Source organism: Rhinoderma darwinii, chromosome 13, assembly GCF_050947455.1.
Source record: "Rhinoderma darwinii isolate aRhiDar2 chromosome 13, aRhiDar2.hap1, whole genome shotgun sequence".
NCBI classification, from domain to species: Eukaryota; Metazoa; Chordata; class Amphibia; order Anura; family Rhinodermatidae; genus Rhinoderma; species Rhinoderma darwinii.
The window spans coordinates 31,750,153-31,776,918 of record NC_134699.1 but is presented as its reverse complement, the minus strand read 5'-3'; the positions used below and the strand labels follow the sequence as shown (position 1 = coordinate 31,776,918).

At 42.5% G+C, this 26,766-nt stretch overlaps 1 protein-coding gene across 1 annotated transcript; it reads left to right on the top strand.

Annotated features, from left to right (window-relative positions):
* The first annotated feature begins 7,846 nt into the window (after nt 1-7,846).
* LOC142665627 (TLD domain-containing protein 2-like) lies at nt 7,847-24,989 on the top strand. Its single transcript, XM_075845345.1, has 6 exons — nt 7,847-7,910; nt 21,367-21,534; nt 23,155-23,307; nt 23,795-23,890; nt 24,371-24,447; nt 24,543-24,989. Exons 1-6 carry the CDS (start codon nt 7,878-7,880, stop codon nt 24,676-24,678), a joined length of 663 nt encoding a protein of 220 aa, XP_075701460.1. The 5' UTR covers nt 7,847-7,877; the 3' UTR covers nt 24,679-24,989.
* The last annotated feature ends 1,777 nt before the right edge of the window (nt 24,990-26,766 follow it).

Here is a 26,766-nt window from a genome sequence, read left to right as displayed (position 1 = left end):
AGTCTTGAACAAATTTAGACTAATCCATGAACTCCGATCTTGTGTGTGCATTGGTTTTCTTCAACAAATAAACATGCACCATGTTTAACTTACAGGCATTGTCTCAGCATTTGTGCGTCAGAGATAATGTGTAAGCACGTTACTATAAGGAGGATCCCCCTTTATTAGTGAACAGCTGTGGAAAGAACCTAGCACATCTGTGCATTACACAAATGACCCTTTGATGTAATTGGGTGCCATGTAAAGCTTCATTTATCTTGAGTTGCTGCATCCAGACCCTGACCACATCTGTATTAGGTGCTCACATTCCGAAGAATTGATCTCTGGGACCGTGGCTGCGGGGGTCGTAGTGTACATGGGTCTTGCCCATGAAAGTGGTGTTTTGGTCTTGCAAATGTTATTTTTATGAAAATCAATGCAACACCAATGAGAACCTGCGACTACTATCTTCTAAACTTCAGTTTTTCATAGAATGCATTGCTTTGAGGCTGACCTAGTTTATCACTATCTTACAGTGGTAGGAGAATCCATACTTTACATAAAACTCTTTGACTAACTTTCCCTAAATGGGTCTTCTGGGGCTTTGATATGGATGGCCTAGCCTTAGAATTGCCTACAATATCACGTCAGCGGGGGTTTGACTCCTGGATACCCCACTGATTAGCTGATTGAAGTGGCCGTGGCACTCCAGCAAGGACTACGTTCCCTTCATTGTTTACCAAGCACTTCCCCATACATTTGGTAGTGGGGTGCCTGGTATTGCAGCTCACTGCTTTTCAGTCCCATTCAAACGAATGAGACACAGCAGCAATACCAGACACGGCTACTACCAAATGTACAGAGCTGTGCCCAGAAAATAATGAAGGGAACCCACTGCTCCCCAAAGCGACACGGCCTCTTCAATCAGCTGATTGGGGGGGTTGCCAGGAGTTGAACCCCTACTGATCTGATAATTACCTATCCTAAGAGTAGGCCATCAATCTAAGGGCTTCAGACGAACGTGATATACGTCCGTGCAACGCGCGTGATTTTCACGTGCCTCACGTGTACCTATATTAGTCTATGGGACCGTGCAGACAGTCTGTGATTTTTACGCAGCGTGAGTCCGCTGCGTAAAACTCACGACATGTCCGTTTGTGTGTATTTCGGGCATCACGCACCCATTGAAGTCAATGAGTGCGTGAAAATCACGCGCACCACACGGAAGCATGATTCGCGCAACAGCAGTGAAAAGTATGAATGAAAACAGAAGCACCACGTGCTTTTCTGTTTACAAACATACAAACGGAGTGTCATAATGATGGCGGCTTCGTGAAAATCACGCAGCCACGCACCATATGATCATGACACACGGAGCTGTTAAGTGCCTTTTGCGCACGCAAAACGCACACGCTCGTGTGAATCCGGCCTAAAAGTCCTGGAAAACCCCTTTAAGTGATATGAAATGGACTTCCAGAAAATTGACGAGGGTCTACAGTTGACTTATTAATTTTTTTTTTTTATGAGTTTTGTTTTTATTTGGAAGAAACCTGAAGATTGTATCAAATAATCTATTGGATTTGTCGCATTTTAAATATTGTAGTAAATTAGTCTGAAGTAACATTTTCATTCAGTTTGTCATTCTTTTTCTGCACCAGTTGATACATTCGGGATGTCCACATTTTGGCAGACTAGTGAAACAGAACAAGGTAATTCTTAGCAGCTCTTCTGTGGATTATGAACATGGATGAGCAAAATGGTCTCGTAAGCAACACTGGCTGAAGATCCATACAGAAAAATGCTGTGGTAGAATGGCCATATAATAAGATATTATCCATCCTGTTATCTTTAAACTTATTGTAACACTTGACTATGTTCTTAATCTAAATAAGTAACTTCAGCTCCTGATAGATACAGTTAAGGATTTAATGAACACCGACTTTGTTGTGTGAATAGATTATAAACCTCCTAAGGAAAAACAAGACATGTAATGGACAGGAGACCAGCTGGGCAACTGAATAGAAGACCAAAGAAAGACTTGCGCAAAGGTAGACCAAGCTAAATTCAAAGAGTGCGCGTGCCCGTCCGTCCGTCCCCCGGTTCATACAAGTTCTACTCCCTGACTATTACACTTAGAGCTTTGAAAACAGGAAATTCTGTACTTCAATATGATGCCAATATTTAAGGTCTTGCCCTTTTTATATAGTTATGTCGTATTTACATATGTCCTTGGCAGGTTTATTTTTTTTTTATTTGTTATTTTAGGATTTCAAAGCGTTTCCAATCCTAAAAACATACAACTAGGACATGACAATGCCCCAAATGGAACCAAAAAGTTGTGGAAACCAGGGTTTTGGTTAAAAAAATTTAAAAGGGGCGGGCAGAAATATGAGAATAGTCAATCCATACCATGAGGACGTAGCAAAATAGTCAATCCCATATTTTACAAACAGGCAGAGTTAATATCTACATTCTGTGTTCGGCATACAAGAAAATGGGGACAGCACACTGCGAACACCAATGTCACCTAAGCCACTAAATAGAAATAAATATGCATTACTGCTAAATCTACTTACAATAGGGAATTCTGCAAAAAATCCACTGTGTGGGCACCCAAACAAGGTCATCCATTGTCTGCAAGGATGTTTAGAACCAGTTCCAAATAAGTTGTCAACTGGCAACTCCAAAGGACCCAATTTACCTTTTTATATTGACCGTATGATACCATGTGGTGTATTTGAAAGGTCTAACAACTGCCTCAATCCCTGTTATATTGTAGTTCGGGTGCATTCTCCAGTGGCATACTTGCTTTGTACTCTTATGCTGCGGAAAACTACAACGTATGCCTATGGGAAAAATATTCCGTAATTCAGACAGATTTCTTTAGTTTTTGCTGAATATTTTTCCCTTAGGTATACATTGTAGAGTTTTCAGCATCGTATGTTTACGCTGCGGAAATACAAAGCAAGTACGTCACGTGTAACCGCTCCCTTAGAAAAGTCTTACATATGCTGAAAAGTTCTGTTTCATTACTCTTTATGCCTTTCGCCATCTTTATACTATCAATGCCCATGTAGTGTTTAATTTGCGACACAGCTTCAGTTATGACTGCCATGGTTTTTTTTTATTTTATAATACAGGTTTTACTTGTTTATGTAAAAAAGCGTGAAAATTGTTGCGGCAGCAAAAGGATTAATCTACGTAATAAAAGTTGTCGCTTTGTAAATATGTTGCATCACTTAATTTATACTGATCCTAAATTATGTATTAGGTCTGTATTTGGGTGCAGTCACACATGGCAAACTATACTCTCCTCCTTCCATGGCACTCCTGTGGCAACGCTTCCCTCATCCCTGCCGGTCTCTGTTTACCCGGTCTCCAGCGATGACATGTCCTGCAGCAGATAAAAATATGCATATCAATTCTGTTGCAGATTTACTGTGTATGTCAGCCTTTGCAATGAATAGGGTAAACTCCTCATGTAACACATGTGGATTTCGGCACGGATTTGTCAGTTTTGCTTGTGAAATTATGACCGAAAAAGTCTGCAGCATAAATGTCAAAGGTCTACTTCAGGAGGATTTCCTGACTCATACCTCAAACAGATTCCACTGTATAGTTGCATCTGTGGCCCATAGGCTCCCATGTGTAAAAAAGAAAGAAGAAAAAAAAAATGGGGTATACATTTTTTATTTTATTTTTCCCCGGGATGCCTTTATATGGAATAGTGCAGCAAACTACACTATCCCATACAATTTGTTAAGGGGTAATGGCATATACCAGCCCAGGGCTGGCGTCCGCACCCGGGCAATTGCCCGGGCCCACTATTCTTGGGGGACCCACTTGGCCGCCGGGTGCAGACGCTGCCGTCATTGCTCCTCCAGGAGTGGAATACCCAGCCAGAGCGTTGCCAATGCTGTTGCCGGGAATATCTGTTTCTAGAGGGAGCCCTTGTCTACGGCGGTGTAACTACTGCTGTAGCAGCCATAGCGGCTTCTACGGGGGCCCGTGGCATGAGGGGGCCCGTTCCGCGTGCCGTCACGGCTCCCCCATGCCCAGTGGCGCCGCTATTGCTTCTACAGTGGTAGCGACGCCACAGTCAATAGTTTCTGCGTCCTTTAGGATGCAGATACTATTGAACACTATGGCAGAGCAGGGAGAGATCTCCCTACTCTGCCATTTACTAGGCTACAGGCCACATTCGGCCTGCAGCCTATCGTGTACAGGGACTGAATCCCTGCATTGGCTGGCGTGATGACTTCACTGGATCACGCAGGCCTATGCAAGGATCCCATCGGTTTTGATTTGCTCCGTTTGTTGCAGGAAGGTGAGTATGAAGTTTTGTTTTTTTGGGGTTGCTATGTGGCTCTATCTACAGGTGGGGGGTTTCTATGTGGCGCTATCTACAGGAGGGGTGGTTGCTATATGGTTGCTATATGGAGAAAGGGCTCTGTATGGTAACTACAGAAGGAGCTGTATAGCGATATCTACAGGGGGGCTGTGTGGTACTACTTGGGAGGAGGGGCTCTGTGGCACTTCCTGGGAGGGGGGCTGTGTGGCACTACAGAGGGGGCACTAAATTTATGGGGGTACAAACGAGGGGCCTAACTACTATATGGGGGCACAGTGACATTTTCTGCAATTTTACTGCCGCCGTGAGTTCCTCTGCAAAGTGGTCCACTAAGTCTGTCGCCCAAGGAAGGCTAAAAAGACTCATGGCCTCCGTCGGGTGAATGGGGGCCTATGGACACGGTGTGAATTCAGCCTGAATGTTGTTTGTTATGAGGTAAAAGATGCGTGTCATGTTGTTTTAACCTAAATACAGTATTTCACATATTTTAGATCTGCTTTTTGTGACATGTGGATATTGTTTATGGCTAGACAAGAAAAAAGTAACTAACATTTTACTTTGCTGACGAAAAGCAGGTTTGTGCAGATCCCTCTGGATTCTGGTCAGAAACCGTGAACATGATGTAATACAGTAGCATTTATTAGTAATCTTGGACTGGAGCTCCAGCTATTTACTTGTGCTGCACTGCCACCTAGTGGGGTAGAGGACTTACATACTTACAAATCATCTTACATACTTACAATCATCACCTAGGCCTGCCCAAATAAACTTGCAGTCTAAGGCCTCATGCAGGCATACTATGGCCCATACAAACTTATATTTGTACGGAGTTGTGATACGGCACCCATAGAAGACTGTGGCCTTACTAGGCATATGGTGGTTTTTCTGTCCGATTCCATATGAATTTGATTTAATAAACTTGCCTATGTACCATCTGTTGCCATATTATGTAGGTATTCTTACCCTATTGCCTCATTCACGAAGCTGTGCCTCCATAATGTGTCCACTAAGGTATTTTTCTTTACAACGCATGCTTTTTTTAAAATTATTCAAACTGATTGGACAATGGCGTACATACCATAAAACATGCCATGCAGCTGCTGTGGGGCCAGAGGCGCAACTTGAAGTTCCAGGGCCCAATGCAAAATTTACAACCGGGCCCCCACCTACCATATATAATTTATTATACTGGTGTCCTATGCGGCTGAGGGACTTTTTGCCCCCCTCCGGCTCCAGGGCCCAGGTGCAAATGTTACATCTGCACCCCCTATAGCTACACCCCTGTAAAGGGCCTGTATAGGGAGCCCAGCTATGATTGGTCCAAAGGAATTGCATTGTTAACAAACAAGGAGGTTGGGAATTGGCCCAAGGGTCATGAAAGGGAGTGGAAGGGTGAGACCTACACTAGGACCTTCTGTCCTGGTTGGCAAAACCGGGCACCACAATGGGGAGCCCGTTTTTATATAACCTAGTTAAATTGGACCTGACAAAAATGCAAATTAAATATAGATGTAGCTGTAGTCAGGACTCTCATGATGCATCTCCTGTCGAACAAGTTAAACACTGTAATTGGTTAACAATGCAATGATTTCTTAGGCACTCCTTTAGTCCCCCTTATGAATAATGTTCTGTCCTAGCTATTTGCCAGGCAGTCTGCCAGGTTCGTCAGGTCGTTGCACAGCCATGGACTTTTGAGGGAGCCACACAAAAATCCTTTATACTCCAGTGGAGATCTATGTGTTTTACCAGTGAAGAACTAGTGCCACACATGGATATATACAACCTGGGGCGTAACTAGGATACACTGGGCCCCATAGCAAACTTTTGACTGGGCCTCCCCTCCCCTGGGTGCCCCCTCCTATAGACAGTGCCATACAGCCCCCCAACTGTAAACCGTACTATACAGCCCTCCCCGTAGACAGTGCTATATTTTCAAGTATCACAAAGAGGGACAATCTATGCAGCGAGCAGCAGCAATTTTTTTCTCAAGCCACGCCTCTAATCCCACCCAATCCCCACCCATACACACCCGATTCAGCCCACACGGTGGTATGCTGCCATAGTGCCCCACACACCGTATAATGCCCCATACAGTATACTGGCCCAGATGCCCCATACAGTACAATGCCCAAACAAATTGCCCCCACAGTATAATGCCCCTTACAGTATAATTCCTCCCATGTCACAACATCGCGCATGCCTGTACCGAGCCTTTCACGACAGTGAATTCTGGAACAAGGAGGCGTTGCTCCAGCATTCAGGAAGTGGGGCAAGCATGGTCAGTGCTGTGTGGCTACGGGGGCACTGTGGGCCCACCAGGCTCGGGGGCCCTGTCGCAATTGCGACTGTTACGACCCCTAGAGCTACACCACTGTATAAAACAACACTTCTAGGAAGGAAGATAGCCACTGATCATTGTTACTATGTTGCAGCGTTTTTCTCATTTTTCTTACTGAGGTTGCATGAAAGTGGACTGGGGGAGGGGGACCAGTAGGGCCTTAGAGGCTCTGTCACCAGATTTTGCAACCCCTATCTGCTATTGCAGCAGATCGGCGCAGCAATGTAGATTACAGTAACGTTTTTATTTTTAAAAAACAAGCATTTTTGGCCAAGTTATGACCATTTTTGTACTTTTGCAAGCCTCATTTGCATAAATACAAAAATGGCCATAACTTGGCCAAAAATGCTCGTTTTTTAAAAATAAAAACGTTACTGTAATCTACATTGCAGCGCCGATCTGCTGCAATAGCAGATAGGGGTTGCAAAATCTGGTGACAGAGCCTCTTTAATGTCTCACTGCCAGAACTGCTCTCTATCATTGGTAAGGTAGAGCCGCAGGCTATGTTCACAATGACTTTGTGTTGCGTTCTGTTGGAGTCGCAGTGTTTTTTATGTCAAAAAACGTAGTCTACAGCAATATTCCTGCCATTCATAGCAATGGAAATCTGAAAGACACCATTGTATGTCAATGAAATCCCAAATGATTCGTTGGGATCAGTCATACCTGTCATGTCTCCATTAAAAACTGAATCACTGCTTGTGTGTGAACAAAGCCTTACAATAAAGGCTATGTTCACACATTCATAACAGAAGTCACAGTTCTCCGCCGGGTCTATCGACAACCAGTGGGGTCAGTCGGGCTTGAGTGGGAAGTCCATAATTTTGCTAGCACAAATATTTTTTTATATAGTTCTTGTTAAAAAAAAAAAAAAAATTTTATCATGCAAATGGAAGTTGTAATTTTAAGTTGTTTCTATAAATGTGCCTTATTTCCTGTGCAATGTTTCTTGTGATCCTTTTGTGATCAACTAGGTTCCAGGGGGTTGTGTAAACCGGTACATTTGACAGGTGCGCTTTAAACAAATCATAAATAATTTCACGTGCTAGCAAGACTGTGCAAAGGTCTGGGTGTGCATAGGTGCTCTTATTTATGATAGGTGTAGAATGTATCTAGTGTTTAGTAGTGGGTGTGTACGTGTGTGTGGCACAGCTCCGGTCAGACAGCCGGCTCATCTGGTTGCACAGCAGTGTACACAGCCTGGGGAGGATGAGAACCATCCGCTGCTCCTACACTCCACTGGTGAGTGACACAACATGACCACCACTGCAAATAGCAGCATTTACTATAATAACTACCAGCTGTATATGTGACTAGATAGTAGGTATTACTGTGCCTTTCACTGCCAATTCTATAGAGCCCTTGCTATGTTAAGAGAATATGGAGGTGACAGTCTAAAGGTCTACACACTGTAATGGTTCTATAGTTAAACCGAGCACATATTGAATTTAGTCACTGGCCGCTCTTGTAGGCAGAGCTTTGTAGGGGTCAGAATTGTGCTGGTTTATATACTAGAGCTTTCAGTCGGCCAAAAAGAACGAGTTAGACCGTTTTCTGCCAACCATCAGCACCTTTTAATGACCCAAGCGAGCATGACAGACGCCGACCGAAGACAGATGTTTGTACCGAAGTTGAACTGCCGTGTTTACATTTTTTGGTCGTTGTCGGGTGCAGTCTTGTGAAGACGTTCATGCTAAACGACACATCTGCATCCCATGGATAAAAGCCCAGACCAGGCCACAGACCGTCAGATCGATCGTTGATTTGTCGTTTTAATATTGGCGTTGCTGTTAAGAACGACTACCTTCACAGAACGAACATAAATGACCATTAGTTCAGAGAATGTCTATCCGAAATCCCTAATGTATGGCCGGCTTTACACCTGGTCATACTTGTAGTGCATTTGGTCAGGATATGTATATAGATTCCTAGGTAAGTATATCATATCTATGGACAAGTGCAGCCTTCTGCCGTCGTGATAGTGAAAATTGGGCATCAGGGTAGTATATTAACAGATTATTTATTTTTTAGCACTAATTAAGTCATCCTTATATAAAATCATAGAACCCCTTTTAACAATATTTTTTACTTGCTATTAAAGAGCAACACCTGTAAAAAAAGTTTCCCTTCAGGGCCAGATTAATGTTGTTGGGGCTTCCCTTTCCTTTCTTCCAAAAATAGTGGAGGGGCCCATTTTAAAAGGAAACGATATATAAATGTATGTCCAATAAGTCTTTTTCATGTCTTGACAATGGTGTATTTTTAAATTTTTTAAATTTTTTTTTTTTCTCATGCCATACACAACTGTATGATATTCCTGATCTGTTATACTCGGTGTAGAAGAAAACAAATGTAGCCATGGTGGTGTGGGTCGCACCCTGTCCGCAGAAGTGTAGCTTTGAGCTCCCTGATGCAACATCTGAGAGCCCCTCAACTATCACATGCTATTCTATAGTACGGCCGTCTTCTTATGGGACAGAAGGACCCTTGAGCTTTCAGGCTGGGGCCCAGGTGCGACTGCAAGCACTGCACCCCCTATTCCTATACCTTTGCCTGTCCCTGAGCAAGATGGGTAGTGGCCGAGATGAGGATAAACTTCTGACTGCTTGTTAATGCGTAATATTTGGGCAGGATTAGGGCTTGTCCACACATAGCGGAATAGCTGCGTATTTTCAGTACGGAATTGCGGACGGAAAATATGCAGCAGAATACAGTAGCAGCAAAGTGGGTGTGATTTAACAAATCTCATCCACACACTGCGTAAAATATCTGAGCAGAAATTGACCTCCGGTGCGTATTTTTCGTACTGCTGCAGAAAATGGACTGAATTGCTGCATTTTTCATATGCGATATCACCATCTTCCAACATTGAGAAAAACGCAGCAAAATCGGCACCATTTTAATGAAGCACTCCAGCTCCCAGGTAGTGGAGGCATCAAGGCAATTAACCCATTTTCCCTATCTATAATCCAGTCCTGTTTCCCAGCACTGTACGAATTCACATTGGAAAACTCCAATAGCCAGCACTTTTATTTAGTTTTTCACAGACCATTTTTGTGTAATTTCATTAAAAAAAAATTGGAGCAAGTGGCACTTTCTCATCGTGCAGTTCTGGTTGTATAAAGTGTCGTGTGTCCGCTTATGACATTCTTTTTATTAGAAGGGTTCTCTGATAATAAGCTAATCACAGGGGCGTGATGGTACCCCCAGTTTTCTTATGTAACCTGTGGGACAGCCAGGCAGCAATTGTTCAATTCCCCGGCAGCGCCACCACAGGTGAAATGGAGCATTACACAGTGTCCATTGAAATCAACAGGCTGTCCATGTAATCCATGGACATTTTGGGTCCCCCAGAGAGATGTTTGTAGTGCTCTCTGCCTTGGTTAATAAATAAAGATAGTGATCTGGGAATCGCCTCCATTAACTCAGAATTCTGAGATGTTTTTTCAAAATGGACAACCCCTTTTAATTGTGTAGATTCTTGGTCCTATTTATTCTGAGACGTTAGCATGGAAAAACAAGCAATCGTGTGGATTCTACATGTAGCAGTTCTGCTTTTTAAAAAGTGTACCTCACAACTCGCCCACAGAAAACCAGGCCTTATACTTACAGGGAAGAAAAAGCAATAATGTACATAGATAACTGTTTACATATATAGTTCTCCGCACAGGAGCAAAGTCCATAAACAGAAGGTCAGTGGGCATATACATTTTTTTTTTTTCTTTTTTTTTTTCAAAGGAACTGCTGCAGAAAATTTCTGCTGCAATTCCGTTCAAAAACGCAGACCTTCCGCTGCAGCAAAAACGCATGATTTCCTGCAGTTTATACGGCAGAAAATGGTGCGTATTTTGCTGCGTTTTTTACAATGTTAGGAGATGGTGACGTCTCCTCTGAAAAACGCAGCAATTCTGGCCACTTTCCGCAGCAGGAATTGACCTGCTGCGGTCCAAAAATTACGCACTGCAGGCAAATTTCTGCTTTGAATTTGTACGCAGCGTGTGGAGGAGATTTGTTAAATCTCATCCACTATGCTACTACTGTATTCTGCTGCGTTTTTTCCGTCAAAACTCTGGCCGGAAAAAAACTCTGCAATTCCGCAGTGCGTGGATGAGCCCTAAATGTACAGATATTAATACAAGGTTAAGGGGTTGTCTTGAATACAACTTTTTAAACAGAAGCCAGGAGGCCGATCAACTGATCGCCCCAGGTCCGGCTTCTTTAACTAATAGTAATCAATAGTTATTAACCAGGAAACCTGCATGAATGGGTGGGAGAATCCCCATCTATGACCTCTTTATGCCTTAATGGGTTATGCTTGTGAGACTACCCCTTTTAAAATAGTATCTGTCAATGTGACATGTCATGTAAAAGTCCTCAATTATTGACGCAACTGAAGTGACATGCTCTGGTTTAGAAAATAAGTACTCCATCAATTCTGTGCTGAGTTTTTCTTGGCTACATGTGGATGGGGTTTTCAAAACTTCATCCATATGTATTGTACTCTAAATTGCTGCAGATTTTCAATACGAAATCTGCACTGAGAATACGCAGCAATTCTGCGGCATGTGTGTGAACTCAACATAAGGCCGTGCGGATTTTATATGCGGCAAATCCGCAACGCATACAGTACGAGCCAAGTACCATGAGATTTCAAGTTAACTCATCTACATGTTGCATATTTTTTCTTCATGAAAACTGACCAGCGAACCCGGGCAAGTGCCGGGGGCCCACTACCCTTGGGGGGGGGGGCCCCCACTCACTGTTGCCACGGCATCACTGTCAATATATGGACAGTGAGGTCAGAGGGAGAGGAGTCCCAGGCAGAGCGCTACAAGCGGTTTATTTACTTTCGACTTCATAAAAGGTAGCCCGCTCCCTTTGTCAGCGCTACAATCAATACTGATCACAGAACTTAAAGGCTATGTAAATCCTTGATGTAATTTTTTGATTTAAAATATTGTCTTTTGGAATATTAAGAGGTTTATAATAGATTTTTTAATTTCAAAATGTTGCTTAGTTTTAGGGTATGTTCTCAGGGCCTATTTTCAGCCGTTTTTCGGGCCGTAAACTCCCCGAAAAACGTCTAAAAATACGGGGGGCTGAACGCTTCCAAACATCTGACCATTGATTTCAATGGAAAAAAACTGCGCACGCGGTGCTTTATATGCGGCTGTTTTTAAAACTGGCGTGTAAAAAAACGCCCAGGAAAAAGGTGCATGTCACTTCTTGGGCAGTTTTTGGAGCTGTTTTTCATTTGGTCAATAGAAGAACGGCTGTAAAAAACACATCAAAAAAACATCTGATGCTTTTAAAAACTGCTGAAAATCAAAGTCTGTTTTCCCTTGAAAACAGCTCCGTATTTTACGTCCGTTCTTGGCTTGCTGTGTGAACATACTCTAACGTTAGCATTCTTTTTTTTGTTGCAGTTTAAATTGGAAGAAAAATTCTGTGTGCAGGAGACCTAAAGCCCCTTTCACACGGCAATATATTTTGCATCGATATTTGTAATCTAAAACCAGGAGCGGGTCCGAAACACGGAAGAGGTGCAAATCTTTTGTATTTCTCTTTTGATTTCACTCCTGGTTCTGGCTTCCAAATACACACTGCACAAAATACTGCTGTGTGAAAGTGGCGTTGGGGTACGTCCACACACATCGTAAACACTGCAGAATTTCCATCCAGATTTTCTGTGCCGGAATTCCACAATGTATTGCAGTAGCAGCAATGTAGGTGAGATTTGAAGAAGCTCATCCACATGCTGCGCCAAAAACACAACACATGAGGAAATTGACCGGCATTTGAGATTGTCAATTCATCTTGCAGAATTTCTGCGTTTTAAAATCTGGGCGGAAATTCTGCAATGTTTACTGAGTGGACGTACCCTAAGGGTATGTGCACACAAACTCAAAAAGTCTCAAAATATGGAGCTGTTTTCAAGGGAAAACAGCTCCTGATTGATTTTCAGATGTTTTTTAGTCGCGGTTTTCGCTGCATTTTTAACGGACTTGGAGCTGTTTTTCTATATGGTCTATGAAAAACGGCTGAAGAAATGACATGCACTTTTGTGTGGCCGTTTTTCAAAACGGCCGCGTATAAAACGCCCTGTCGGAACAGAACGCCGTTTTCCCCATTGAAATTAATGGGCAGATGTTTGGAGGCGTTCTGCTTCCGATTTTTCAGCCATTTTTCGGAATGTTTACGGCTCGAAAAATGGCTGTTAACACTGAACGTACCCTAATTGACACTCATTATGATAAAATCACACAGATAGTTAAACTACCCTAAGCTAAAATGTCATGAACGTGATATCCTGTTGAGAGAGAACCATGTAACGGGGATGTCCATTATATAATATACGGAATATTCACAGATGCAAACATTTGCTTTGCTTACATAGTAACCCTGTTTCGCTCTACCATTGTCTAACACTACATATGTATTTCCCATTTACTCCATTGTTCGTCAGTCCAATTCCCAGCTGCCTATTATAACAATAGTACAATTATCAGACTGCACCTGCAGCTACTCTTGGACTCGAAACCCACGAGCCATGGGCATGTGAGATACTATTTTTACACATGGGTCTCTTGTCTGAAAACTGGCAAATCTAATTTTTTATTCTTTTCTTGCATGTAGTTTAGTTGCTTGTAATTTTGAATCGGTCTATCCTTGATGTGATGGAAATTCTTTCAATGCACTGTCTCCCTGGGGTGGGGGTGGTGCTGCAGTATAGAGCATGGTGGAGGGACTGTGCTGAAATTTGAGCCTCTGATAAAACAGGGTAGTTTGGACTACCTTTCATAATAAATAGTTCAGTTTATGCATTGTGGATTGCTGATCAATCATTCTGGCAGACATTGGGAGAATTTGCTGCTGCCAGTAGGGGTCCGATCCACATGTATACAGCTCATATTCCGGTTAATAGGAAGTTATAAGGCAGAGTTCACACTACGTTTTATTTTGGTTGCGTCTTTAAGATGCGTTTTGGTTTATGAACGGCGAAGGAGAGACATGGGAGATTAAGCCACCCAAACAAAAAATGCATGTTAAAAACACAACAAAAACCGTGTGAATGCTGCCTATCCGGAGGTAAACTTTAAATTGACTGAGCTTCACCTGAGTGTCATCTAAGAAAAGAAGTGGTATCGGGTTAATGAACCATTAACCCCTTAATGACCGCCGATAAGCCTTTTCACGGCGGTCATTAATGGGCTTTATTCTACAGCGCCGCCATTCTACGGCGCTGCTGTAGAATAAAGTAAACAGAGCAGGGAGCCGTCAAATCTCCCTGCTCTCAGCTGCCAGAGGCAGCTGAGGGCTGGGGGCGTCCCTGCTCTGCCGGGTGAGATGGATATTAGTATCGATCTCACCCGTTTAACCCTTCAGATGCGGTGCACAATAGCGTGCACCGCATCTGAATGGTTTTGGAGAGAGGGAGGTAGCTCCCTCTCTCCCCCACCGACACCAGGCGATACGATCGCAGAGTGTCTGTGTCTCCAATGGCAGCCGGGGGCCTAATAAAGGCCCCCAGGTCTGCCTGGACCGAATGCCTGCTAGATCATGCCGCAGGCATGACCTAGCAGATGCCTGTGCGTTTTAAACGGACAGGCAGTAATACACTGCAATACAAAAATATTGCAGTGTATTACAATAGCGATTGGAGGATAGTGAAGTCCCCTAGTGGGACTAGTATAAAAGTAAAAAAAGTTTAATAAAGTTAATTTAAAAAAAAAGTGAAAAAAAAATAAATGAAAAACCCACTTTTTCCCCTTACAAAATGCTTTACTATTAAAAAAAAATACAATAAAGCAAAAAAGTTACACATATTTGGTATCGCCGCGTCCGTAACGACCCCGACTATAAAGCTGTTACATTATTTAACCCGCACTGTGAACGCCGTAAAAAATAAAATAAAAAACTATGGAAAAATTGCTGTTTTCTGTTAATCCTGACTTTAAAAAAATGTGCTAAAAAGTGATCAAAAAGTCGCATCTACTCTCAAATGGTACCAATAAAAACTGAAAGTCGTCCCGCAAAAAACAAGACCTTATACAGCTATGCCGACGCAAAAATAAATAAGTTACAGCTCTTCGAATGTGACAATGGAAAAATGGCAAAAATGGCTTGGACATTAGGGCCCAGAATGCAAGCAGGGGGAAGGGGTTAAATGTCTTTTGGACCAAATAAACCAAAATATTTACTAGTAATTTTCCGCTTTACTTTTACATTGTAGTAATGCAGTCCTGTCCGGCTTGTAATTGGAGCTCCGCTTAATATTACATGTAACAATTTTGTAGGTAGTCGGTAGGTGCGCTATTTACACTACAAGATCCGACGTGTTTAGCCAACACTGCAGCATTGCAAGATGTGTTTATATCAACAATGTGACGGGTCACTGTGCCAGGCAGTAACATGGTGAAACTATACTTGTTGCCAATAATTCCAGATCCTGTGCTGCAAAGCGAGGGTGCGGTGCTGTGCGGACCTGTTTATTCCTACATATAAACCGCCAGAGAACTGAATTGTAAGGCTATGTTCACACGGAGTATTTTGGGGGAGGAATATCTGCCTCAAAATTCCGTTTGGAACTTTGAGGCAGATATTCCTCTCCCTGCACGCCGATTTTCGCGGCAATTATCGCACAGTTTTTCGCCCGCGGCCATTGAGCGCCGCGGGCAGAAAACAGCGAGATATACGCTTTCTCCTGCCTCCCATTGAAGTCAATGGGAGGTCAGAGGCGGAAGCGCCCGAAGATAGGGCATGTCGCTTCTTTTTCCCGCGAGCCAGTTTTACTGCTCGCGGGAAAAAGACGCCGACGCCTCCCATTGAAATCAATGGGAGGCGTTCTCGGGCCGTTTCTGCCGAGTTTTGCGACGCGGTTTCCGCGTCAAAAAACTCAGCAAAATACCCCGTGTGAACATAGCCTATATTCATCTCTTTTGCCTACTTGAACAGTTTTGTTTTTGTTTTTTTATAAAGTCCCAGAATGTTGTCCAGTTGAGGGACTTGCTGTTTTTTGTCTTTTCTCAGACTAGCGTCTGTCATTGTGAAAATAGTCATGTTTACAAACACATTTACATTATCTTTCAAAAGTATTCATACCCTTGATCATTCTAATTTCGCAGACCCCCTATTCTGCACTGAAATATTCTGCAGATGTATACAAGTGGGTTCCATACCAATGTTGCTAAACTGAGTTCCTTGCTGTTACAATTTTCTCCGCAAATGTGTGTCGGGGGAGGGGGCTGTTAGTAACAGCCTGTTACAATGTTTGTTTACATACATTAATCCACATGGATGGAATACATTGTACTTCGGTCCCTAGGGGTCTATGGGCGAGTGTATGTAAACAAACAATACATCTCCTCAGCTGCATTCTCCTACATTTGTTTTAGTGCCAAGAGGAATCCACATATTACCCATTTTAATGGTCAGGAACAGATATAAATGAGTTTTTGGCCTAAATTATTACATCACTATTATACAAGGAGATGTAAAAGCGAATGTGAATAAGCTCTAACGCTGGTCATGGACATATGTTGGCTGTTGGCTTAATGCTCGTTCAGCCTTCTGACCCCCTCCCCCCCTTCATAAACATGAATACTCAGATTGGCTGTGTGCTTGTTTATTTTGATAAGGAAATGGGATAAGGGGCTCAGACGCTTCTGGTACCACTTAACACCTGGGGGAACAAAGGATCAAGCAGGTTGACGTGTGAAATTTCATGTCTGTGACCAGCTTATTAAAGAGGCTCTGTCACCACATTATAAGTGGCCTATCTTCTACATAATATGATCAGTTTCTGTAATGTAGATTACAGCAGTGGTTTTTTATTTAGAAAAACTATCATTTTTGACGGAGTTATGACCTATTTTTAGCTTTATGCTAATGTGTTTCTTAATGGACAACTGGGCGTGTTTTACTTTTTGACCAAGTGGGGAGAAGTGTATGACGCTGACCAATCAGTGACCAATCCGCGTCATACACTTCTCCCCATTCATTTACACAGCATATAGTAATCTTTATTACATCACTATGTGCAGCCACATAAAAACACAGTAACGTTACTCAAGTGTCCTGACCCTGAATATACATTACCTCCAGCCAGGACGTGATGTCTATTCACAATCCTGACACTTCTGTAGCGTCTGTGTGAGATTTACAGCAAGGCAAGCGTAATCTCGTTTTAAAGAGGCTCTGTCACCACATTATAAGTGGCATATATTGTACATGATGTGATCGGCGCTGTAATGTAGATTACAGCAGTGTTTTATTTAGAGTTATGACCTATGTTTGCTTTATGCTAATGAGTTTCTCAATGGACAACTGGGCGTGTTTTACTATATGGCCAAGTGGGCGTTGTGGAGAGAAGGGTATGACGCTGACCATTCAGCGTCATACACTTCTCTCCATTCATTTACACAGCACATAGCAATATAGCTATATCGCTATGTGCAGCCACATACACACACTAACATTACTGCAGTGTCCCGACAATGAATATACATTACCTCCAGCCAGGACGTGATGTGTATTCAGAATCCTGACCACTTCTCTGCACTTCTCTGAGTTACAGCATAGCAGGCGTAGTCTCGCGAGATTATGCTGTAAACTGTCATTCACAGCGAGATCTCGCAGTGCTGCAGTCTCACACAAACGCTACAGAAGTGACAGGAGTCTGAAAACACATCACATCCTGGCTGGAGGTAATGTATATTCATTGTCAGGACACTGCAGTAACGTTATAGTGTGTTTATGTGGCTGCACATAGCGATATAACTATATCGCTATGTGCTGTATAAATGAATGGAGAGAAGTGTATGATGCTGATTGGTCAGCGTTATACACTTCTCTCCACAATGCCCACTTGGTCATATAGTAAAACACGCCCAGTTGTCCATTGAGAAACTCTTTAGCATAAAGCTAATATAGGTCAGAACTCCGTCAAAAATAATCATTTTTCTAAATAAAAAACACTGCTGTAATCTACATTACATCGCCGATCACATCATGTACAAGATAGACCACTTATGTGGTGACAGGGCCTCTTTAAATGACAGGTTACATCGTAATCTCCAGAGATTACGCTTGCCTTGCTGTAGATCTCAAAAGCTACAGAAGTGTCAGGATTGTGAATAGACATCATGTCCTGGCTGGAGGAAACGGGAGCCACCTTCAGTCGAACAGTCAGTCCAGCTGACTGATGGATTCAGCATATAGTGGCGTTATGCACCTTCTATGTATAGTGGATACATAGAAGCTGTTGCGGTAAAACCAAAAAAAGTTATTAATAAAACTATATATAGTTCCATAGTTAGTGCGGTTAAAAAAAGCATATGTCAATCAAGTTTAACCAAGGGAGGGGAGAAAGGAAGGGATGGGATAAACTATAGAACTTTGGTTTACCCCTATTTTACGAAAAATTTTAGTATGCAAAAACATTTATAATAAAAAAAAAAAATGCCATAAAAGATTTTCATAGATTTTGAGACTGTCTCTAGTGAGATCACAATCCCACACCTAACAGACCAGATATTTCAAGTTGACTCCTCAGTTTGTATATTTCACAATGAGTAGTTTATTAACCACAATCCGAGAGAGAAGCAGTGACGGAGAGTTGCACTTTCACAGGAGGACAAGTAGATGATAATCTTTGTTTCCACCCTCCTGTCATAATTTGCTGGTGAAGTGCCAACCGCCTTTGCACTGGAGTCCTGGAAGAGTAATGTCCTATTTCATTATGATCTTCTGATCGATCTCTTTATGCAACCATTTAATTCCTAATATTATAATTATATACTACACTGATCTGATATAAAATCCATACACAACAAATATATAAGGACATGAATGATTGTGTTTTGTACATAATAGCACTTTTACATATTAAAGATGTTATCAGGGACATCTAACTTTAATCTTGTCCTAAAAGTGTGCCATCTCTGGATAGAGGTGAATACATTCACAAAATATGAAGCCTATATCCTCATTTATTGTATATGTATGTATACAGCCCTGCCAATATACATTTCCTTTTCTGATGTCCTAAACACATGTCCATTGTCATGGGGCTATGAAAATCTGGAAACTTGTAAATATGCTGAAAACCTATTTTTATAACCCTTGCACATTGAGGGGCATTTTGAAAATGTTAGGTATGATGGTAGGTATCAGCCTCCAGTCATGGTGGAAACCCTCTAAAGCCGTCAAGTGATGGAAATCCTAGGGCAATTGCCCCGTTTGCCCTCATCATCCAACCCTGAATGCAATGTCTGTCACTTGCAGATGTCTGCATGTGACTTGTTCCCCTTCTGGTCATTTCCATTGGGATCAATAGTTGTACGGACTGTTGCAGTAAGGCCCTGTTCACACCTGCATTTGGCATTCTGTTCTGCTATGTCAGAGTTGCAGAACAAAGAAAATTCTGGAAGCGCAGGCTCCGTCAAACAGACAACAGGCACCCGATGGAGCCCATTGACTTTAATGGGTACCGTCGGGTTTCCGTTGTTTAACCGGAAACAATAGCGCAGCATGCGCTATTGGTTTTTGCCATTTTCGGCGGATTCTGTGACTTGGGCCTCTAAGCTGCATCCTTTTTCAGCCATCACACCATGGCAACTTTAAGTCACGCACACATTGTGGATCTTCGCTCCTTTCTATGGGGATTTTGTTGCACAACGTACCAGCAGCTTCCCATTACATGGCGAATAACTGTGTGGCCCAGGTGTAAAATTTTAATTTCATTTTATCTGATGTCCATACACTCTTTAAATCCAGCGCTGACTGTCCAGTGATCCACCACCTGCCTATGTTTGTTGCTGCATTGATGATGTGCCGTACCAACACGTGACTCCTGTAGGCAATTACTGGTCACAGCGGTAACATGCTGTACATCCTGACATCAGTGCTGCAACCAGAACCACCATCAGAGCAGTACAGGTGGTACTGCTGTCAGCAGTCAACGCAAACCAGGAACCTCAACTTAACCTGTGATCTGCCACCCACTTTTTACCAGTCCCTGCATGGGAGCTACAAAGTTTCACTTATAAAACGTAAGGGTCCTATTTAATACAAATTATGCGCACACCTGGTTCCCAACACGGTTCACTTTAATACTCCGAAGTGTAAATGCATAAATAGGAGCTCAGGGGCCCTGACCATTTGCTGTATGGTGCCTAAATATATCTGATCGTGGACCTTGCTGCAGCCATTAATTGCAGGGGTATAAATAGATACAAGTGGGGGACGGTCGGCACTGAAGCACCAGGAGGTGCTTAAAAGGGAAGTGTTAATTTATTGTTCTATATTAGGGGCTCTTAGATTTTTTTTGATTTTTTTTTAAGTTGGAAACCACTTAAGTTTGTTTTTTTTACCCTGAAATTAGTTTTTTTCATGTGCAATATAAATCATACAAACTAAGAGCTCCGCTTTACACTAGGTTTGAGCCTTTATCTAGGAATCCGGTTGAGTGTAATATTCGATCATCTGACCCTTAGGCTGGGTTACCACTGGTCGGATACGCTGCATATGAACTACGCAGCGTATCTGACCTAGAACCCGCAGCACAGTCTGTCTGTAAGACAGCATTTTCGGGTGGAATGCAGCACTGAAATAGCAACAAAAAAAAAGTTTATACTTTACCCCCTCCCTCTCCTGTGTGTAGTTCAGCCTTCTATGCTGACGTTGCAGGCCAGGTGACCTCTGCAGCCTGTGATTGGCTGCAGCAGTCACATGGGATGAAACCTAATCCCAGGAGGCCGGACTGAAGGTAGAAGCAAGTAGTTCTGGGTCAGTATGAATAATTTTTTCCCTGAGATGCGGCGGAATCGCTGCGATACCTCCGCAAGTGTTGCAACAGTTGGCTTTCTGTTTTGGGTTTTGCGTCCCTGTTGAATTCAATGGGGAAAAACCGTAACAGAAAAGCAACAAGAATGCAGCAAATTGATATGCTGTGGATTTTTTTCCGCAGTGTGGGCATAAGATTTTCTAAATCTCCTCCACTTTGCTGCTACTGTAAATGCTGCGGAATTTCCGCACAGAATTCCATTGCGGAAATTCTGCAGCGCTTACACTACGTGGGTACACTGCCTTAGTACGTTTTCTATTAAAGGGGTATTCTGGTTACAAGTTACCCCCTATCCATAGGGTAAGGGGTAACTTGCTGATTGGTGGGTGTCCGACAGCTCAGACCCACAACGTTTACAAGAGCTCGGACCCCGAAGTTGCCCGAACACCAAGTTTGAACCGAGCGGCAGGTCGCTCATGCGCACTGCCATTCCAATCATTCTCTATGGGAGCGCCAGACATAGCAGAGTGCAGTGTTCAGCTTTTTCCCGCGCTGCCATAGAGAATGAATGGAGCGGCAGTGCGCGTGAGCGACCTGTCGCTCGGTTCAAACTTGGGGTTTGGGCAGCTTCGGGTCCCTGTTCTCAAACGGTGGGGGTCTGAGCTGTCTGACACACACCGATCAGCAAGTTACCTCTCCCCCTACGGATAGGGGGAACTTGTTGTAACCGGAATACCCTTTTAATGCCTTATTCAGATGGCCATAATACAGTTGCTAACCGCATTATAGGTCTCTGATACTTTAGGTTTGGGTCATGTGACTCGCAGCCATGCTGGGATTTGCGGCATAATATGATTGTGTGTCATGCAGAAAGTATGAAATGATTACATCAAGGCCTTTTCTGTCTAATAGAAAAATAACCTGCATGAAGCAATCTCCAGCGATGACTCAGATTATGAGATTATTGACGAATCAGAAGTGAAAAAACAGAAGCAAGTATGTGGGAAACCCAAAGAAGAAGTGGATGAGCCAGTTTTGATTGGAAGTAGTCGAATTCTAGGGAATGATTATGTCAAACAGGTGAGTGATCATTGTTTAGATCTATTCACGTGGTGCGGTCAAATCACTGGTTATTTCCACACAATTCCGACAATTTAAACAGCAATTAGACCGCACCGTGTGACTAGACCCTCTTGTTCGTAGAAATTATTTGCTTTATTGCCAGTAGGGAAGATTTATCAAAACCAGTGAATGGCAAAAGTGCTGGAATCTAACTTCTAGCCACAGTATTGGCAACTGATTTTAAACAATCCACCTCAATGGGACATATTTACTGGTGCACCACCGAGCGTGACCGGTTTGGGCTCAAAATGAAAAATGAATAACAAACTGCAATATACTTACAGTACCTTAGGGATTGTGCTCCAGTGCCTTGCTGTCTGTTTTATGTGTTACCCGCCATTCCTGTTTTCCGACAATCGCTGGCCACAGTGGTTACACTCTCATCATAGACTGCATTCTTGCAGCCAGCTATTGTCCCCCCATCACCTGTGGTGTTGTCACTATGGACAGCATGTCCGCGCACAGAGGAACAACCGGAGCGACTGCGAATGCATCCGATGGGGACGAGTGGAATCGGTCACGTAAATATAATGCACAGGTTTTTTCTATTTTGAGCCCAAATGTAGAGTTTGTAAGGTCATGTAAAACCCCTATTAAAGAGTCTTGTTCTGTTGACACGTGTCAAATGAGCCATATTACACTCCACTATAATTCAGTGTTGTCACAATAAAACCGGAAAATGTCTGGGTGGGGGGAAACTTTATTGCTTAAAACTATAGATAAGAGTATAACTATAGGGAGTGCAGAGCTTGCAGTCATATCTTGACTCTTAGGAGAATACCAGAGTTTATTATCCCTGTACTCTGACATCGCTGTGTGCAATATGCCTTTCTTATGATTTCACTAATGACCTCACAATGTATGTGCGTGATTTGCGTTATCCCTGTATAGTGATAGACTGTGACCATGATCACGATGCAGCATCGTCACTGCACTATGACATCACTGTGGCTAATAGTCCAGTGCTGTAACTTCACTTTGGTCATTACATATGTTCTGTGACATAATCATCTTTATTCTACCTATGCAGTGACCAATCTCTGTACTGTGACCTCATGCTATTTATTATCCCAGTGGTGGGATTTCCTGGTGTGCATGATCAGATTTGTGACATCACAAACAATTATTTCTGTGCAGTGACATCACTGAATATTTTAGGGGTCTATTTATGAGATGCTGTGAACGCAGTTGAATCTAGCACTCTGCCACACCAGTGTAACCGTACTATAAATTATATGTCGCTGATTATTATAAGAACTAAGTTTGTATAAAAAGACTACTGTTTATATTCCTAAATAAAGCCATACTGTATATGCCATTACAAAAAAACACAAACCTTTGTTTGAATAGGCTAATAAAGCTAGATCTGGTCATGAAGGCTCAATATACCCCCATCATTGAGGGGTTACACTGATGGTTGGCACGTCTCGATGTATGACGGCAGGGTGTTTCTGCATCCACAGTTATTCTGTGACAAATGCTTTGTTTGTATTGGGAATAACTTGATAAAACAATAGACTGATGAAATAATACAGAGCTATCACTAATGTACTTTTATTGTGATTTTATTGTTTTTAGATGGCTCAGCAATTGCCACCTAAAGTCATTGGTCATAACTGGAGGCTGCAATACAGTACAGACCAGCATGGTTTTAGTCTGAGGACCATGTACCGTACTACGAGTGCGATCAGCTCGCCAGTATTACTGGTTGTCAAGGATAATGAAGGAAAGGTAAGATATTTCCACGGAATATTGCAGTAATAAAGGATTAGTAATACAGTACAGAGGTCATAAACTAGTTTCTCACCTCTAGTAGTCCCCAAGAAAGCTACACTGGAAGACTATTTGTTGTAATGTGCATTAAATACCCAAGCCCTTGTACCTAAAGGGCCTCAAAAGCCCATTATCCAAGAGTACAGCAGTATTGTATAATGTATATAGGTACTATAGGGTAATAGCACATGCAGTATATAATATAATATTATATAATATTTCTTTTTTTGGCTGGGGGGGTGGGGATTTAGTGATGTGCATCACTGCCCAGGAGCTTTGCAGCAATATCTGAATACAGCTGATATAAAATTAGGGAATCGCAGTAAAGCCATAGCAAGGACCGCGATTGCAGCCAGTTTTGGTGCGGTTATAATTCCGCTCCCTGCCCCTCCATTACCACCCGGTGTGAATGCACAATATGTCTAATATATGAATTCTCCTTTAGGTGTTTGGAGGCTTCTGTTCCAACGAGCTCAAGGTTAGCCCTACGTTCTATGGCACAGGAGAGACTTTCTTATTTAGCTTCTCGCCACAGTTAAAGGTATGGAAACTTCACAAAGTTTGTTTTTGTCTTTTTTTTCTTATATACAGGTTTTGTGATCTAGGTGATGTGATTCGACAACCATACAACAACAAAAAAATATATGGAAGTACTGGAATTTTGTTTAGGTTTCCCATTTTATCCAGTGTACCCACTGATGGGTGATGCCTCTTCCAGAGTCTGAAAAGCAATTAAATGGAGATATGTGGACGATTTATTTCTTAAGTCCCTATCGCCTCATGCACATGAGTCTGTGCCGTCCGACTCTTGTCAGTGATCCGAGGAAAGATAGAATATGTTCTATCTTGACTCGGATCATTTTTCACGGACCAGATTCACCTGCTAAAGTGGGTCAGTGAAAACTATCGGGTGCCACTCTGATGCCGTCAAACTGCCCAAGTGGCAAAACTGTCGTGTGCATGAGGCATTAGTACTTTTCCTTTTACCGGACCCCAGAGACAAATTTTTATTTCTTTTTAGGTATATCGATGGACAGGTGACAATAACTTTTTTGTTAGAGGGGACGTCCAGTCATTGACATTTGGTGGAGGCAAATGGTATGTAACGTGCGGAGTACTTTTTACATAGATGGCAGCATTTTTTATGATACTTATTAACTAGAATGTTTATGCTTCCGTTTTTTTGTTCACAGTGGTAACTTCGGCCTTTGGTTGGATGGAGATTTGTATAATGGAAGAAGTCAATGGTGTGAAACATTTAATAATCACATATTGTCCAGCGATGAGCAATTTCGCATTCACAGCCTTGAAGTCTGGGCATTTACTTGAGCTTTATCTTCTAATTCGTCTTCTCGAGACTGATGATAAAAAAATTTGCAACCTAGTAGAGACTTGGAACCGCTTTTAAAAAATAAAAAAAATAAAAAAAAAAATGAGATGACCTGAGAGCTTTGAGGATTCCTTTGTCAAACCATGAACAACTTGAATTTCATCTTTGATCTGCAGGTGGCTGCACTGGTTGAGCTAAAGGGTTGTCTGCATTTGACTAGGAACTTTAAAAAAGACAAATCAACAAGGGATGTCCATTAAATCTATGTATAGAGGTGTTTGACCTCTGTGTTATGCATAAAAAAATACATCAAACCAACCACATTCAATTGTGTGACTATTTTATTTATTTTTTTAAAACACAGAACCTATGACACTGCAGAAAATCTATCTTATACATGTGAATGGCGTTGAATCTGCAAGCCGCTCTCAAATTAATGGCGCAGTCGTAGACCTCTCTGGACCAAACCTGCCACATGTGAATAAACCCTTAGAACTCTTTCAGAGTAGCGTAAAGGTCCTTTTAGACGAGCCAATACCATGAAAACGAGTGCTGTAAAGAAGCAATGATTGGGGACGAGTGATCGTTACTACGATCGCTCACACCAGGGCATTGGCATTATGTCGGAAATATATTTTCCTGTTTACAGAGTGAAATGTGTTGGCGACTAGCTACCACATTATTGGCCGCACAAAAGATCTGATCAGCCAATAAACAAGCGTTGCCCGATCATTGGACCGCGTAGGAGTACACAAGCGCATTCAGTGCGGATACGCTGCATCAAGCTGCACAGTGTATCCGCCCTGAACACTGCAGGGAATGCCATCTGAAAAACAGACCACGTTTTGGTGCGTTTTCTCGGGCGGAATGTCCGCTGCGGAAAGCAGCCAGAAACAAAAAAACCTCATACTTACCCCCTCCCTCTCTTCTGTGGGTAGTCCGGCCTCCTGGGATGACGTTGCAGGGAATGTGATTGTTGCAGCCTGTGATTGGCTGCAGCAGTCACATGGGATGAGACTTCATCACAGGAGGCCGGACTGGAGAAGAAAAGGTAAACTCTGGGTAAGTAACTATTTAAAAAAAAAAAAAAAAAAACTCTTGTGATTTTTGCAGCAGAATCGCTGCGATTCTGTCGCAAAACACATACCACGTTGTTGCGGGTTTAAGCACCCCATTGAATTAAAAAACAAAAAAAAACCTGCAAAATGAGCAGCGATTCCGCAGCATTGGTTGACATTGGCTGAAAAACACACCGCAGGTCCATTTCTTTGTGGTTTTCTTTTCGGTAGCTTTTTTCCGCTGTGTGGGGATAAGGTTTGTTGAAATCTCACCCACACTGCTGCTACTATAACACGCTGCGGATTTTCCACGTTTAAATCCGTTGTGGAAAATCCAATGCTTACACCTAGTTTATTTCTACCCTAATACAGGTGCTTTTTTGCGCCTGCTTTTCAGACGCAACACCTGGACCTCCCACAATTCATCATAATGGGAGTTAGAGCACCCTAGAAGCCTTTGGTGCTCTAACTCCAGCTCTGGTGAACCGCGGGAAGGTCCGGGTGTTCCATCAATAATATGGGAGCAAAAGAGAGCCGTATGACATTGGTGTGATAGCGGTCTTTAGGTCAGGAGTTCTGACCCCATGTTAATGTATTTCCTATGGTATGAGTTAGGCCACGTTCACACAGCAGTATTTTGTATCAGTATATGTAAGCTAAAACCAGGAATGGAAAATAAGCGTATAATGGAAAGATTTGTAAGGCCTCATGCACACGACCGTATTTTTCATCCATCCATAAATACGTTTCTGTAATTACGGAAGCACCCTTAGACTTCTATAAAAATTATTATTAAATACGGAAAGGTGTCAATAGCCCAAAGAAAATTAATGGGTTCGTAATTACGGATGAAAAATACGGTCGTGTGCATGGGGCCTGGGTTTGGCTTCCAAATACTGATGCAAAATACTGACAAGCATACTGCCGTGCGAAAGCTGCCTTAGTAATACAGTATATCTGGTGGGCTTGTGTTGTGTAGGGATTAATATCCTTGTCTCATTATCATAACTCTGATAGTCTAGGGTGGGT